Below are 17,252 nucleotides of genomic sequence, written 5' to 3'. Positions count from 1 at the left end.
CGCGGCGGGCGCGCGCGTGGCAGCTGGCGGCGGCCAATGGGAAGCAAGGGCGGGGCGGGGGGGCGTGGCCCCGAGCCGCCTCCGCCGCGCTATAAAGTGCGGTGCCGGGGGCTCCCCGCAGCGGGCGGACGGGCGGGCAGCTCTAAGTGGGTTTTTGCATTGCCGCCATGGGGAATACTGTGGCTCGAGAGGATTTCGAGTGGGTGTACACGGACCAGCCCCACGCCGACCGCCGCAAGGAGATCCTGGGTGAGGAGCCGCGGTGCTGCCGCTTCTTGCCGCCGGCTGCGTGGCGGAGCGGGGGGTGCCCACGGACACCCCACAAGATGGCCGCCCTTGCCGGGGGGCGGCGGGGCCCCTGGAGCCTCCCGGCGGGGCGGCCGGAGTGGGGCCGGGCCGCGTACGTGGAGCAGGGAGCCGCCGCCTTGGCGGCGCTGGCGGGGGAGGGGAAGGGAAGGGAAGGAGCGGGGGAAGGAGGAGGGGGGCCGCCTGCGGGGGCTGAGCCCGAGCCCCGAGGCGGCGGCGGCGGCCCGGGCTGCCATCCCGAGCGGCGGAACAGAAGCGCGGGTTGCCGGGCCGCTCCCCGCCCGCGCCCTGCCAGCCGCACGGGCGATAAGGCGATGTCTGCGGCCGCTGCGCGCAGAGGTCACCGCGGCACCGCGGCCAGGGGCGGCGGATAACGGTGCGAGTGCAGCGGCGAGAGCGGGGCTGAGCTCCCCTGAGCCCTGCTGAATTACGGGTGCCTTGTCGGCTCAGAGCCATTTCCTTCCTGAGCAGGCTGGAGGTGGTACTGGTAGCTTGCCATGGACGTGTCTAGTTGCTGAGCAACGTAAAAGTGCTAAAATTACTTGATTCCAAATGATTCATTACAGCAGTAAATATCAGAAGTGGAAAGGTCATGCGTTTTCATTATCTTTGCAGACAACTCGTAACTGGGACAAAGGGAAGGAAAAGCTGTAATCTAATTGGGGTAGTTGGCTGTGAGAAGAGCTTTGAAATAACTTCTTCTTCATTTAATTCTTTCCCATCCAGCTAAACATCCAGAGATAAAAGCATTGATGAAGCCAGACTACAACCTGATCTGGGTGGTTGTGCTGATGGTTCTGGCGCAGTTGACTGCATTCTATCTGGTTAAAGACTTGGACTGGAAATGGGTGGTCTTCTGGGCTTATGTTTTTGGAAGCTGTATTAGCCACTCCATGACTCTGGCTATTCACGAGATCTCCCACAATAGTGCCTTTGGCAACAGCAAAGCCATGTGGAATCGATGGTTTGGAATATTTGCCAACCTCCCTCTTGGTCTCCCCTACTCCATATCCTTCAAGAGATACCACATGGATCACCATCGTTATTTAGGCGGTGACGGAATCGATGTGGATATTCCTACCAACTTTGAAGGCTGGTTTTTCTGCACCCGTTTCAGGAAGTTCATATGGATTGTTCTTCAGCCTTTTTTCTATGCCATTAGACCTCTCTGCATCAATCCCAAACCCATTAGTCGACTTGAAATAATCAATTTGTTAGCTCAGCTTGCCTTTGATGTTGTGATATATTATTTATGGGGAGTCAAATCTATTTTTTACATGCTTGCTGGTTCAGTACTTGGTCTTGGGTTGCACCCAATTTCAGGACACTTCATAGCTGAACATTACATGTTTTTAAAAGGACATGAGACCTATTCCTACTATGGGCCACTTAATTTGCTCACTTTTAATGTTGGCTATCACAATGAACATCATGACTTCCCCAATATTCCTGGCAAGAGCCTTCCACTGGTAAGTTTCCTTCCAAGATTACTTTTTCTTAAATTAAGGCCTACTTTAACATGAAAATAAGTTAGAATGCTGATGGAAGAATTAAAGTTGGGAGATTAAAAACTAAACAAAAAAAATCACAGAATGTAAACTGAGTGATAAAGGAGGTAATTATTTATAATTTTAAGTGACGTCCTGAACAAGATTCCAACATGCTGCTGCTGAAACCTCTTCCATAAAAGGAGAGGGGAGGGAACGCATGTCTTACGCTTTGCACTAACTTTAGCTTTTTGTGATTACAACCTGTCTTTTGAATTCTTGTTTGTAAGTATGCAAAAATCTAGTCAAGAGTTTGAAGATAACTTTGGACATTTGTTATCTCTGCCTTTGAAATGCTAAGGACAGTATTGTAATGAGTGCTTATCCTTCAGTCCTTTCTATCAGGGACATTCTCTGGTGGGGGAAAAGAGAGGATTTGAGGTACTGTTAATGTTTGTTGTACTGTTGACAAATGTTTAGTAACTTTTCTAGTCTGGAGCAGCTCAGTTTCCTCTAGCAAGAGCCTTTGAACCCTAAGTAAGAAGCAGCTGTACATTGGCAGAATTAAGAGTTCTAAGCCAGGACTTAGACCTGTCATGTGTGCATGAGTAGCAGAGATGAAGTTTCTCCTCACTTCAGTCTTTGCTTCTTATAGGCAGGAGCTTCATTCTCACTGCATCCGTGTTTCCCAATTGGAGCATGGGAACACAGGCCTCAGGGCTACATCTAAAACTTCAGTTTTTCATCAGACACTAAATTTGCAATTTTACAGCAGCTGTGGTGTTGGTGTTAGAGCTTTGTTCTTGCACTTAGCAATAGTGAGACCGTGTAAGATTGTCCCTCTGGTGAAGTCTAAACTTAATTGGTATTTCTGTTGTCACTTGTGGAACTGCAGCTGAAATAACTGTGCCAACATTTTTAACAGGGCAGGTAAATAATGTAATTGGTCTGTTGAGGCTTTGTGTGTTTCTTTTTTATTTTTTTTTTAAAGACAGCTGATTGCTTTTATTCACAGATTTAATCTTTCAAATATAGCAGAAGTTGCTTTAACTCACCTTTGGTACCTGGGTCTGTGCTGTGAATCAGCATTTCACTTCTTGCACAGGTACTTTGGTTATAAAGTAGGGCATTACTTTTTTCAAATATTTAATTCTAAGGGTAAATACCCAGTTCTGCTGCAGGACTTGTAATCCACAGCTCCGATAAGAAAACAAAGCCTTCTTTTGGAACAGGGTAGTTAATTTGATTGGACTGGACTCTGCTGTGCTGTGTGCCAGAGATCCCTAAGTACTAAACACTTGATTCCTCAGCAGTGGTGAGCTGAGAATCATTACTGTTGAGTAGAAGTGCACTGTCTAGGTGGACTATTCTGTAGGTGTGATGATGGGTCAAAACAAGCTTTGCCTTCAAAGCAGGCATGGTTTGGCAGTCTTAGGTTTGTTTGCTGCTTATGCAGATTAATATTATCCTGACTAAAGCTGTGGAATTTTGAAAATCCTTTTTGAATTTGTGGAAAAATCCTTTTTGTTCTGTTCAAGTGTTTAAGGCTTTAAGTGGTTGGCCCTAAATAGCAGTAAGGACACCTAACTGAACCTGCTGCTCTCAGTTTAAATAGTGATCTAGTCACCATGTGCAACTGAGAACAGTCTTCAGAAGCAGTTTATATTCATTCTTTGAAGTCTATCTTCAGAAACAAAGTGTTCCTCAGAAATAAAATGTTGGGTTTGTTTTTCTTCTGAGTACTGAGATTTGAAACTACATGTAAAAATAGCTGTGTTAAACATCTCTTCCTAGAACTTAAAACATCCTTTTTACTGTTACTTGTATATTTGAGTCAGCACTGAACTGAGTCACACACTTTCAGTAACAACCAAACCACTTGCTTTTGTGATCTCCATCATGCTGTAGGTTAGCACAGTGAATGGACTTTGGAGTGTTAGCAGTTTGTTCCGACCAGCTCCAAAAGTTTCACACCAAATTACTTAACAACCAGGGAATTGCTTTTTCCTTCAAGGAAAGTTCACACTGTGGCACAAGTGGCTTTTCCTGTAGCATCTAACTTCTGGAATGAAACCTTCAGTGCTGTTACACATTTCTGGCTTACACATTGAGGGTTGTAAAGTTGTCCCAACTGATGTTAATGTAACTAGTAAATAAACCTCGTGTCTCTCCTTCAGGTGAAGAAAATAGCAGCTGAATACTATGACAACCTGCCCCAATATAACTCTTGGATAAAAGTACTGTATGACTTCGTGATGGATGACACAATCAGCCCATATTCACGCATGAAAAGGCAATTAAAGGGTGAAGTGAAGCAAGATTAAACTTCTGGCAACCAAAAAACTTTGAAATGTCTGCTTGCTTTAAAGTGGCTGGTATAAAGGTCTCCTGCTAAAGCTGTTCACCTGTGTCCTGAATTAAGATGTACAGCAACACAGCAATGCATCCTTAGGGATTCTGTAGCAGACTCCTACCAGCTATAACATTCCTCACAGTCCTCAGATTCGTTGGTTTAATGTGTCTCTGTTTGCCTAAGGATCAGTGTTATATACATAATGCAAAATCACTTTGTTACAGAATTTACTTTGGTAGGTGTTAAATCTATATAAAATGTCTGTCTGACTCATAATATTTTAAAAGTTCTCAAGGTAGTATACTGCCCACAACATGCTATTTAGATGGCTTGTTTTAAAATGCTATACTTAGCTGTTAATTCTAAACTAATGTGATTTGTTAACTTAAACATTCTGTTGAAAATGTTTCCGAACTGATGGTTGGAAGAACTAAATTTGCACAGAAATGTTAAGTCCGCTTTTGTTTAAATATGTAATGTGTCATTTAAAGCATTGGTTTAAAGTTCTACCTTTTCTACATGGAAATACCTTAAAGGAGCAATCTATCAGAATGAAAACTGGTATCTTCAAGATGGCTTCTGTGACTTTTTTGTAAAAAAAAAAAAAAAAGTGGGAATTCAAGGGTATTACCAACTCCAAGGGTCCCACCTACTGCCTGAGCTGCTTCTCTTGGGATGTAGTGTGAGCAGGTGGCATTTAGGTAACTTAATATAACTGATGGGGGTTTTCTGATCTTCAAAGAAAAGTTATTAGCATGTTACTATGGTTTTAAATATAAATATTTACACTCATTTGGAAATTTGGCTTTTATGGAAAACTGAATGGATTGAAATAGATATTCTTCTGGCAAACAAGTCTGGCTACAACCACTGACAATTCTACCTATTAGGTAGGTTAGTCTTTTGTGTACACAGAAAGGTGTTGTTAAATAATGTTGTTTGTTTTTTTCCCCCTAAACCTACAGTACCCTCCATAAATACTTGTCTTTATTACATATTAAAATGTGGTGAAAGGTGGTGATATCAAATTTCCTGCTTAGGAAATTTTTAATTGAGAACAGATAGACTTGCTGGACAGTGAAGAACCTTTCCATACCTCAGCACAGTAGATTTGCCTTCTACCCTCTAATGCATTGATGATGCCTTTAAGCAGTCAAAACAGGCTGCAAATCACCCTGATATCTCAAATGGTGGTTCTGTGGTTAATGTTCTTCATTAATCTGAATAAGGTGGAAGTTATAGCTGCTGTAACTTAATTTTAGATGCCTTCAACACCTGCATTTTGGGGTGGTTGTTGTTTGTTTTGGGTGTTGGGATTTGTTTGTTTTGAAAAGGTGAGTGCCTGAAAAGAATGTTTTGGTACCTCTTAACTTGGTCTGGACTGTGGTGCTGTTTTAATGTGTGTTTTGTTTGAGTGTGGGCCCTTATCTGTGGCTAAGCAATAGAACTGGTATGAAAGTCTGCCAGCCACCTACAAGGTGACTTCATCATGCCAGAAACCTGCAAGGTAGCCAGTGTGTTGTTCAGGGTAGAGTGTTATGTCAAAATAGACTTTGAACAGTATTTTTACATGTAATTCAAAAGCAAAGATTAAAGTAATATTGGGTGAATTTTTGACTGGTCCCCTTATGCTGAAGGACTTAAGCTTTATAGAAATTTGGTCTTTCTAAAGCAGATTCCAGACCTGTTCTATTGAGTGGTGGTATAGATAATGTGTAAAGAATCACTGCCTTTCCCCTCTACTCAGATGAAAAATGACTTTGGTTGAAATACTTGTAAAGGCTTAGGAAATTGGAAATTATTTTCTTTTTAAGCCATTTAATTAATTTCACCCTTTGTTTCTTAAATTATCTTTGGTGTTGATGATTTATCATAGCTGGATAAAGGATGGAAAGTCTACAAAATTTTATGGCTAAGAGTTAAAGTTAAGAAATTCAGTTATCCTGCATTAATACTTTAGATGAGCAGAGTTCAGTGTAAAAAAAAAGTGTAGTTACCTACTATAGTTAATATTTTATTAGTTACCTACTTCATGGAATTCCTGCTTTTAAGCTGAATTTGCCATCTCTCTTGTTTAAAATTGCACGTGTTGCATTAAGGTGTTCTGACTATGATCTTCCCTTCCAACTCCATCTATAAATACATTACTTTCACTTCAAGAGGTACTGAACAGGAAAATAAGAAAAGGTATGAACCATCTAGTTACTGTTTTATGGAATTAAATAGTTTTCATTAATACAATTAAAACATATCTGGCAGAAACAGGTTAGTATAATTCTTGAGACATTTTATCTGAAAGTTGGAGGGAGCTTTGACTAACAGGTGAAGAACAAATTAAACCTAAAGAGCATCACAAACCCTGACAATTAACCCAGTTCTTTTTTTCTAAATCTGTTCAGATGGAATGAGTTAACTCTGGTGCTTCTGCATGGCTTGTAGGCTTTGGAAAACACCTCCTTATATGAAATTAGTCAGGAGTTTTAACTGTCATCCAAGTATTTTAGCTGCAGTAAAATTGTGCAGAGCCCTGAATTCCCTTCAGGGCTTTTAGAATAACCTGCAGTTTTCAGAATAAACTTCCTTGCATGGCTTTTTAGCTCTCCCTGCCCCCAATTATTTGGAGCTGCTTAAGTGGAATAAGTAATGCATCCTGGAATCTGATTGTACTAGGCATTAGTTTTCCCACAGGACAGGCGTGGGTCTGCTCCTCTTTCAGAACAACCCTTGCCTCTGGCATTCCTGATTTGCTGTTGAACCTGTCTGCTTCCCAACATGAATGTGTTAAAAAGGTGCATCTGTCTGCTTACGGTGTTCCATGCTTTCAGATCCAGGGCAGGACCTCTTCCCTGGAACCAGAGGTCAGTTGAAATGTAGTTCAGACTTTCAGTTGTGTGTCTCAGAATTCCTCTGGTGGAGTCATTAAATGAGCTGATGAGCACATAAGACAAAGGTCTCCAGGTGTTGGGACATGTTTATGGTTAGTGGACTCTGTTAGATGGTGAGGTCAGTGGCTCACCTCTGCCTCCCTGGCATTTATTCCTGGGATCAGATGAAGTGGCATGCCAGAGTGGAGCTTAAAGCTGTTCATTCCATATTTAATGATGAGGTTCAACAGCTGATAACATCAGTGCTACAGACTGCAGGCTGCCATACTCCTGTTGGACTAAGAGGAGGAAAGTGACTTTGAAGCAGCAACCTTGTGTAAGTAGTTTGGCACAGCTTTTGGAAACTGTGCTCTTCTGTAATTTGAAAGTCTCCAAAGACTTACAGCAAAGCAAGTTCTGCAGTTTTGGCTTGCCCAGTGCAAGGCATAGGAGCCACTTCTGGATCTGCCAACATTGCCTCTGCAAGGTCCTAGGAAAACAATCTGATAAATAGGTGTGTCTGAATCATGTGGATCTGCCTTTAGCACAGCAACCTGCAACTCCACACAATTATCTCTTCTCCAGCAAATCTATTTCACAATCGAGCCTGCAGTGGGCTACAACACTTCAGTCAGGATAAAGATGTGGAAAAAGTTTCCTGTTGAGCCAAGAATGAAGGCAGCATTTTTCTGTTGACAGTCCCCTGCACTGCCTCTGCCCCCATCCATGCTTAAGTTAGCATCCACTGTGCTCTGGGATAGGATCATTATTGTGGTTTTGATATGTTGCTAGCCTCAGGAAAAGGGAGAGGAGAATGGCATGATGAACAATTTCTTGATCTTGTCACAACAAACAAGATGACTGGAGGCAAAACCTCAAGGCATGTCTGCTAGGAGGGGCGGTAGGTGCACATGCAGACAAAATATTTGTCTCTATTGCGTGAAAAGGCTTGCTCCTTAAAGCAGTTCCCCTTTTCTGTGTACGAAGGATCTCTTCTGCACAGAGGATCATTGTTTATTTAGTGATATATGCTATAGCCTAAGCAGAATTTCCCACAAGGAGCAGTGTGGGTGCAACACTCGTGTAAGTAGGCAAATACAATTCAGCTGCCTAATGCTTGCTTACTCCTTGCTGTACATGGAGCCCAGACAAGGTAAGCAAACAGGATATGGACACTGAATTTTTCTGCCTTTCCCCTTCAGATTTCTTGTGAATTCAAACCCTCCTGCACTCTACTTGCTTTTCCATTATCACCTGTTATGAAGAATGATCATGAGACATGTTGAATAAAAAACATGTTTTCTGCTGGCACTCTTGACAAGACCAGATTGCTATTAATACTACTTGATAGCATTTCCTCTCTTATCTTGCCTTGCTAGTCCTACTTTGCTTACTAGCTCTGTACATACACAGGAATAATACCATCATGAGAGGAAATTCTTAGGTGGATTTGCCAGGGCTTGAGGCCTTCAGTCCTTCCTAAACTCATCGTCTATCCTCAAGCAGGCATCTTCTCTACATATCCATAAAGGAGAAGTCATTGATTTTTTTTCATTGGTCCTCAGGTGAATTGACTCTAATATTATTATTATATCATTTTTATAATTCTGATGTAGTATTATGAGCTAAGACTGAGGAAATTGTGTTTGTGCAGCCTTGAGAAAATAAAGCTTAGGGAGAGAACTTAACACCATGTTCCAGGCGTGGTTACTAAGAAAATGGAGATTCCCTTTTTACAGGAGTGACATGGAAAAGAGGAGTGCAAGTTACTCCTGGAGTGCTTCCCATTGGAATGAGGAAAACTATTCCACTAGCTGATTGTTCTCATTGTGAAAAAACTCACCAGGGAAGAGGTGGATTTCCCCAAAGTCAGACACTTGTAAGATTCAGCTGGACAGGGTGCTGGGCCATCTTGTCTAGACTGTGCTTGTTGCCAAGAAAAGTTGAACGAGATAATCATTGAGGTTTTTCCTTCCAACATGATATTGACTGATGATGATCCTTCATCTTGGATTTCTGGGAACCATAGCTGAAGCTTTCAGCCTGATTTGCAATTAAAAGCAGGCACATCATCATCATCTGCTTTATATACAGGGACATAATTTGTTAGTCTTATGAGTCAGAATTTGAGTCACTGAGGCTCCAGCTTCCCTAGGAGAGGGAGGGAATGTCATACCATGTTGGGGAAAAAAATCTCAAGAGTAAGAACAAGCTGACATGAGTATGAATATTTTTAAAATGCAAGTCTGTAGTGGTTAGTTACATGTGATATCCTTCACCATGTACCTTTGGGTAAAAAGGTGCAGCAAGATTTCTTGTTAGCTGGCAATTCTGAGAAGAAATGAAGATGTACTATCAAGAGCATACTATTCTTTATCAAGGTCAGTTTTAAAGTTAGCTCTGGTTGTTCAGGGTATTTGTTTAAATTAATTCAAGTTGGAGATTAAATGATCTCCCCCCTAAATGGTCAAGTTAGTAGGGGGGATGCTTAAGGATGAGGTGTTGCTTACAAAACCTTTTTCACTGGAGTTTTTTTCCCTGAAGGGTTGAGGTTTCATAATGTGTCACTTTTCAGTGTTTTGTCTTAACTTGGATACTTCCCAATTTCCTGATGCTAAAAGTTATGACCTTCCTTCCAAGATGGAATTTCTTGTATTTAGAAAAAAAAGAAGAAAAAAAAAGGCTCTTGGCCTGCTTTTTAAACCAGTAACATTTCCCTCCCTCCAGAGGATGCTGATACACTGTAAAAAAGTTTCTTTGTTGTTGCAAATGTATCTGTTTAATTAAGAACTAACTTGTTGATTACCTGCAACTCAAATGTTTCCTAGGTTGAATCATAGGACTTCTCCAATTTCCAAACTTTACTCTCTCCTAGGTAACCCTCCCAGCTTGCCATCTGTGGGCAGTTTATTTTAGTAAGGTGGAAGGAAGCTGTTAGCACTCTGAGAACCTGTGCTGGCACAATCATGTGTCACTGTACTCGGAAAATGCATGATTAATGGTGTGATAACATGTGGTGCAGCACTTTCCCAGCCTACTTTCACAGCCCTGTCCTCTCAGGGCTGCTTTCAGTGTCCTTGTTCTGGAAAACACAGCAATTTTCACTGATGGTTGAAAACACCTATTTGAGCAGTGTAAATACTTGGAAGGGTTAGCCTGTGCCTGAGATTTCTGATTCAGGGCACCAAATATATCAGAATGGTGTTCATTTACATTTTCAAAATGAATGCTTTTAGTGCTAAAAAGTGGTTATAAGCAGGAAGCATATATTGTATCTTTTATTCTGGAGATAGTTAAATTAAGGATGCTTTAGAGCAGTGGGCTTTTTTCAGGTCCAGTATAAAAAGTTGAGAGATGGATTTAGTACAGCTTCTTTCCAACCTGTCTCTTGAAAACAGGCACAGGAATTGCAGAACTCTTCACCAGTGTAGAGCAAGTCTCTTTTGGGAATTGTCCAAATGTATCACCTGCACAGTGACTGATGCAGTTCTTCATACATTATTTGATCCTAACAGTGCCAAGAGAAGAGGAAAAATACCTCAGACAGTGGTAAAAAATTACACAATATTTAAACGTGACTTCGTGTATTATTTAAGCAAGCGAAGCAAACCTGCTCAATGAGCCATTAGTTGTATTTTAAAACATTTACAAACAAAAACCTAAATAAGGCAAACCCCACTACCCTGGCTCATAAATGAGGTTCTCCAGAGAGTCAGCAATGGTGTGTAATTCACAGAGGCCTCGGGCAGAGTCCTTACACTTCATGTTGCCATGCTAGGTTAGATGGCAGCTTCACTGAGAAGGTACTGCCCTCTTCACTATGGGAGCTGCTGAACTGACACTCTCCTCCCCCATCTAGTTCTGCCAAAATGCACACACAAGATCATCTTTGCCAGTCGAACTTAACTGCTCCTTCAGCCTTCTCACTGGTCACTCAAAATGAGAGTTTTGAGGCACAGAATACTGAAATAATCGACTTCAGATGGTTGTGTCTGTCCACAGCTTTAAGAATTACTTTTGTTTGTCTTGAGTCAACCAGTTGAACCAAACACAGAGATGTGTATGGGATAGAAGAGGTAGATGCAGCTTTTTTAGCCTTTTTTTTCTGTTTTCCAGTATTCACAGGAAGGCATGTGGGGTTTTTGTTAGACTGAATTTGTCTAGCAGATAGGAAGTAGCATCCAGAAATGGGAGGTAAGAATCTTCTACTGCAAAAGATATTTCAAAATACCTAAATGAAAACTCTTCAGATGAATGTAACTGAAATATAGGGACTCTCAGACATATGATATTTAAGCTGCCTTTGAGATGCAGAGTAACACTTTTGGTTAGCCAGAAGGAATATGTTCTAATACTTAACAGTAATTGCCATGTTAGAGGAGATGTTTTGAATTTTTGTGGCTGTTTGCTTAGTGATTAGCAAAGGGAAAACAACAACCAGCATCATCTTTACAGGTTCTTGGAGCCACAGATCACTTTTAAATTTTAAAATTTAAATTTAAAATTTTTACAGATAATTTTTAAATTTTGATGGTCATTGACCATCAAAATACAATAATGAAATATCTAGCTAGTGTTAAATATGAATACATTAATATAATCTGGCTGCAGTACACTCTTGGCAACACATGAAGACCTATACACAAGCTCTGCAATAATAGCAATTCCTATATATTAACTTCAAAATTATAGCAATTAAGATGATTGAACAGCTTTCCTTTCAGTCATTAAAATGAATAAGGCATAAGGAAATGTTTACAACAAACTTCCTTGGCAAATCCAAATAATGAAAAGACTGATAAGAAATAACTAAGATAATAAAGTGTGTTTTATGTCCCATCTCAGATTTACATCTCTTGCACATCAACAGAAAAGGTTGACACAAAATCTGTGTCTCATTACAGGGGAGAGAAGGTTGTGGCAGGATGTGGTGCATTCTAAAGGCCTTGACTTCTAACTGAAAATTCAGCAGACATAAGAGGTTAGGGCCAGGTTAATAATCAATCTGGGAACGTCAATGAAGTCCAAGGCACCATACTAAAAGATAACCTTGATATCTTGGTAACCCATCTACATGCAGTGAATCATCTGCAGCAAAAAGGCAGGCTTTGATTTCTGATCTTAACACAAACACCAGGTTTGTTAAATGCAGAAACAGGTAGTGTCAGTTTGAAATACATCTAAGTATGCTGCAGCATTAACCATTCCCACCAATCTCCAGCATCAGAAGAGTGTCCTTCCCAAGGGAGTAATGAGCCAAACATACTTGAATATTATCTTACCTTTTTGGATACTGAAGATTTCACTTTCCTAAAAGCTTCTTCAAAGTGTTCACGGGAAATCTTAATTTCTCCTTAAAGAACAGAGCATAATAAATTACTAAAATTGCAGACAAGTGACAATCAAGTGACTATTGCATGTATTTCAAGGCAGCATTCATGAAACCCAACTAATTGCATATGCAACTCAACTGGATGAGATTTAATTCACTAGTGTTATGAACACCTGAACTCTTGTATTTTATGCAGATTCTCCCGTCTCTGATCTTAGGCAAGATCTTAATCCCTCTATCCCTTGCACCTTAAGCCAAAGGACACTCACTGGTTTCAGCAAGTTAGTTCAGGTGTTAGTGTTTCTATCCACAGACTGAGAACTTCATTCTCAAAAATGCTGAGCTAACTGCAGCTTACATCAAATCCAGACAGAATTCCCTTAATCTTTCTGGAAGTGAATCTCCTGTTGCTTCCAGTTCTAGGCTTTTTTTTCCTTTAATTTTTTTTTTTTACATAAAATTTAATATTAAGCTTCCCTGTTATTTAAGAGAACATTTTGCTATCATTCCAATTCTACTCAATTTCTAAATAATTGGCATCATATCATTGCCTTCTCTGGCATTAGCTAGAAGTGATGAAAGCTTTCACTTCTACAACTCCTTGTGTTTAAGTTTATGCAAATTGCCTTTTTGACCTTAATGCAGCTATCCACAGTAATTATTCCTAATAATAACCTTTTGAACAGGTTTTTTTAGTGTGTTAAAACATAAGCATACCTCAAATAAATCATGGATTCCTCTGCTCTCACAAGCAAGTACCTTCTTTAGTCTAGACTTAAGAATCCCAAGATGCTACTAATATATAAAGATTTGTCACAATGCTAATACTATGGAAAGGTATCACATATGATAGAAGTACAAACTGTAGTCTTGTTTGGTGTATTTTTTTCATGTGTTTCATTAGGATGATTTTTGCTTTCACTGTAACTACCTTTGCCATGTGAAAAAACTGTTAACATTAATATATTTTGAGACCAAGTTTAACAGAAATCTTCTGCTGATATAGTTAAAGACTAAATAGCAAATGGAAGGTACTAAATTCAAAATGAGGACTTTTCTAAGTATAAAGCAGGACAGCAAATAGCCTACAGCTACTATTACCTGTGTTAAAAGTAAAGATGAAGGTTAAAGTTCACTGAACTAAACATACAACCTCACTGCTCTCTCATCTCACTTTTCTGGAGCTCATATTCAACATTCCTATTACCAGATAAAATTATACCTGGAAAAACTGAAGATGCAAGATTAAAATACCAGGAACTTAACCTATTTCCCCAAGGAAATGCTATTTACAATAAGAAAAAGGTTCAACTTGGGACTTTCCGAGAAGACAGATCACTTTTAGACTGAGTCATTAAAACTCCATAAAACAATAAAACAAAGCTAGGAGAATTTAATGTTGCTTTCACTTTTTCTTTTAAGCATGCAACTTTTTAATCAAACTGTGACAATGCTCTAGGGAGGGTGAAAATCTCCTGCTAGGCAGTTAACCTCTCATTGCAAGTAAGTTAGGCTACTTGATACTTATCATATAGCTTGCCCCAAAAAAATAATCTAGACCATGGCTACTTGCATTAACACACTTTACCTTGATTTCTGATGACAAAACTATTTAGTCTGAATAAGTAGGTACAAGTGTTTTCTTGTTTAAAACCATTTACATTGATAAATTAAAATAATGAAGTATATAATCAGGTACAATCTTTTAAAAATATGACAAAGTACTTAAAACACTAAACATGAAATTGGTGTTTTCCTGTTTACATAGATGAGTCAGAGACAGTTGGTTCCTATCAAACAAGGACCAGATCTTGCTTTTCAAATTTGACTGCAAAGATGCAGAACTTTTTTCTCACTTGTTAAACCACACTTGCTCTCAACTGCTCTAACAAGAAGTCTCATATATCCTCTGCTTAAGATCAGCCTTACAGACTGTGCAGGTGATGTGGGGCCACTTTCTGCTTTCATAAAAATACACAAAAAGGGTCATAGTTTAGAAGGTCATTAAGTTCTCTGTATTTGTCACTGCAGCTGAAATAGAGTGTAAGAATCTCTCCTATTATTATATTTCTCATACTCTATACATTCGGTGTAACTAGATCTATTTGAAATAATAAATAGACAAGATCAAGCTGAATAGGTGAGTTAAGATGTTAATGGGAAGTCACGAGGAGCACATGCTGTTCACCCAAAGTTTCTGAGGAACCTGACTATGAAACTGCAGAACTGCTGCAGTAGGGTTTGTACCACTCTGGCATTGCTGCTGAAACCAGTTTGATGCACCATCTTCAGTGGTTTGGAGAAGGGAGGCAGAAGTGAAACTCCAAGTTTGCAAATGACAGTGAACCCTTCTGGGCAGTCAAATGCTGGACCAACAATGAGGAACTCCAGGGGGACCTCATAAAAGTGGAAATCTGCCCAATTGTTAGGAATTTCCCCCAGACAAACTTAGTATCTGACAATTCTCAGACCATAGTGACTAACATGATCAGCTTGCCTAGCTCTGTTCAGGTTGGCAGTAGAATTAATGAATTTTTCTAAGAAATACCACAAAAAGGATACCTTTCCATTTCACTTTTAAAAAGTACCTTCAAGCAGACAACTGTTGAGCATTAAAAAAACCACACCCCTGAATTTATTCCAGAGGGAAAATATCAGGTATAACAAGAAGTTGCAACAGCTTCTCCTGAATAGAAGGGAGCAGCCCTGATTCCAAGGACTGACTGAGGACACTCAGCACCCATCCACAGTCAAGGAGAATGTGGGAAGGGAGGCAGCTGAGCGTGTCCTGTTGTAACACTGAAGGAAGAAAATCCCCAGTCTTATCTTGAAGATATAAATGAACAGGGTCTCAAATCAGAAACCACCTTACGTGCTGTCATACCAATCAGGGCTGACATCTTGGAAATCCAAGGACATTCCAAGCAAACAGCTGCTATAAACATGGAATCTTGGAAATCCAAGGACATTCCAAGCAAACAGCTGCTATAAACATGCAGATGAAGCTGTACATATATTATGGACTTGCTGGCTGCCTACACACTCATACGGTCAGTGCTTAGGCTGCAATCCTAACTGTGAAGGCTGAATTCAAGTGATGAACAGCTTTGAATAAAGCCTGCTGTATTCTAAGCAATTATAAAAATGAACAGGATAAGCTCAGAAATTTCTGTCTCAAATCAAGAGTTTTATCCAGCTACAGCAAGCAAAATGTGTAACCAAATCATACAATAGTGAAGGTTTTTACAGCTTAGGGTTTTCTCCCACTCTAGTTGAACATGCTTATTGCCTCAGAACAAGGAATACAAACACTGTGCTCTCTTAACCTACTGTTGCTAAAAACCAGACAAGACTGGATAGGTGCTAGATCAAAAAGAATGATTTAAAGCCATTTAAATTCCAGTGCTGTCCTTAAAAAATCAGGATAATAATGAAAGCCTAAAATATCTTCCAAGGACATGATCTGAAAAGTCACGATTCCATCTTAGCTTTGCATTATGACTTAAGGGTAAAATAACAAACAAAATTACTGGGAAAAAAATGGAAACAGACAGGCATTTTATATAAAAGTTTAAATCTGTAATATAAAAAACCCCAGGAAAATACAACTTAAACCAGAAGTTCAGACACATAATGAAAGGGCAAAGATTGTACTTGAAACAGTTTATAGCTCCCTGTTAATGTCCTGGCAAGAAGCACTGATGAGCTAAGCACCAAAGATCAAAAGTGGCACTCAGATTTTCCCAGCTCCATCAGTGCAGGATGTACGTGTTCAGTTACACAACACAGTTGGGTGCCAAAGGCAGGTAATCAGGGAATGTGCACTTTACAACCCTCCTCCAAATACGTCAGCATCATTAGTCTTTGGTAGTGACAGGGAAATTTGGCAAAAGGATATTAAGTCTAGAAAATGATCAGGTTATATAACCATTTAACAGAAACTTCTCCTTAAGGTTGCAAGCTTCGATTCTTTAAGAAAAGAAGTTATGCTGACTTTCCAGCATAACCATTTTTCCTGTACCCTCCCCTACCTCTCCTTAGGAGCTTTTCCAACAAGTCTGACTTAATTTTTGTTTGGCTCAGAAATCAATCAATCAATGATGTACAGCTTGAACTTCATGCTTGTCTTGAACTACTTTGAATATTTTACATTCCATTTATCTTGTCACAGTTCAGTTAAGATTTTTGTTTAAAAAAAGCTTTCTTACCCTTCTTGCTTTGAGTATTCTGCAAGGCCATTTCCTGTCTCAAGGCACAAATGGAAGCCTCGCGCACGAGAGCGGAAAGGTCTGCCCCTCTAGAGAGACAAACAGGTTATTTGGGGATAAATTTCTCTTGTCTTTTGCTGATGGCATATAGAAAGGCAAGACACTAAAAATGATATTAAAAAATTGGTTGTGGTGTCACAAAGTTTCATTTTAAGAACACTGGAAAGAGGCCTGATGACTTACCCAGTCTGCAACCTTCACTATGGAGTGATGCCCTTCAGACTTTAGCCACAGATTAAGATCAAATAAATGAGAAGCAAGAGAAGAGGCAAAACCCCCATTCAGCATCTTTGAAAATGCCAAAGGATTGATTAATAATCTGCCACCTGGTGGGAATGTAACTTCTTCCCTCTTTTTATAAATCTTCTGAAAGATTCAAATGCAATCCCTCACCATTACAAAATGGAGTTGCTCATCAACAGTAAAGCTGCATCAACAGTAAAGGTAACATGCTCTTAAAATAATAGTATCCAAAAAACATGGTCAAATCAGTCTGTTTCCAGTTCCCTGGATCTGCAACAGCTAGAAAGCTGTTGAACTTTTCACAAGACTTTCAATTGGTGAAAGTCACTGAACAAAAAACAAAATTTCACACTTAAATTCCCATGCTTTATTTGGGGGTGCTAGGAATACAGCAGTATT

The 17,252-nt window shown here is 39.9% G+C and overlaps 2 protein-coding genes across 3 annotated transcripts in view; one reads left to right on the top strand and one right to left on the bottom strand.

Moving 5' to 3' along the window:
* Positions 1-79: 79 nt before the first annotated feature.
* Positions 80-5,756, top strand: DEGS1 (delta 4-desaturase, sphingolipid 1). Its single transcript, XM_085054708.1, has 3 exons — positions 80-249; positions 1,033-1,775; positions 3,971-5,756. Exons 1-3 carry the CDS (start codon positions 168-170, stop codon positions 4,115-4,117), a joined length of 972 nt encoding a protein of 323 aa, XP_084910834.1. The 5' UTR covers positions 80-167; the 3' UTR covers positions 4,118-5,756.
* Positions 5,757-10,259: 4,503 nt separating this feature from the next.
* NVL (nuclear VCP like) overlaps positions 10,260-17,252 on the bottom strand; it is a 38,305-nt gene continuing 31,312 nt past the window's right edge. Inside the window, exons 21-23 of one of the 2 annotated variants that reach the window (XM_085054697.1) lie at positions 16,551-16,639; positions 12,293-12,363; positions 10,260-10,518 (exon numbers count right to left, since the gene is read on the bottom strand). In XM_085054697.1, coding sequence (XP_084910823.1) covers positions 10,474-10,518; positions 12,293-12,363; positions 16,551-16,639 — 205 coding nt within the window. In that variant the 3' untranslated portion in view covers positions 10,260-10,473. The remainder of the gene's footprint in view (positions 10,519-12,292; positions 12,364-16,550; positions 16,640-17,252) is intronic. The other variant, XM_085054698.1, reaches the window with a different exon arrangement.

Source organism: Lichenostomus cassidix, chromosome 3 (genome assembly GCF_008360975.1).
Source record: "Lichenostomus cassidix isolate B80296 chromosome 3, HeHo_3.0, whole genome shotgun sequence".
NCBI classification, from domain to species: Eukaryota; Metazoa; Chordata; class Aves; order Passeriformes; family Meliphagidae; genus Lichenostomus; species Lichenostomus cassidix.
The sequence above is the reverse complement of the archived record's forward strand: the minus strand, read 5'-3'. Positions and strand labels throughout refer to the sequence as shown.

Excerpts from the sequence above, each read along its gene's own strand:
- DEGS1 (XM_085054708.1), top strand. The coding sequence starts at position 168 with ATGGGGAATACTGTGGCTCGAGAGGATTTCGAGTGGGTGTACACGGAC. Across the intron at positions 250-1,032 it reads CCGCCGCAAGGAGATCCTGG|CTAAACATCCAGAGATAAAA; the intron begins GTGAGGAGCCGC and ends TTTCCCATCCAG. Across the intron at positions 1,776-3,970 it reads CTGGCAAGAGCCTTCCACTG|GTGAAGAAAATAGCAGCTGA; the intron begins GTAAGTTTCCTT and ends TCTCTCCTTCAG.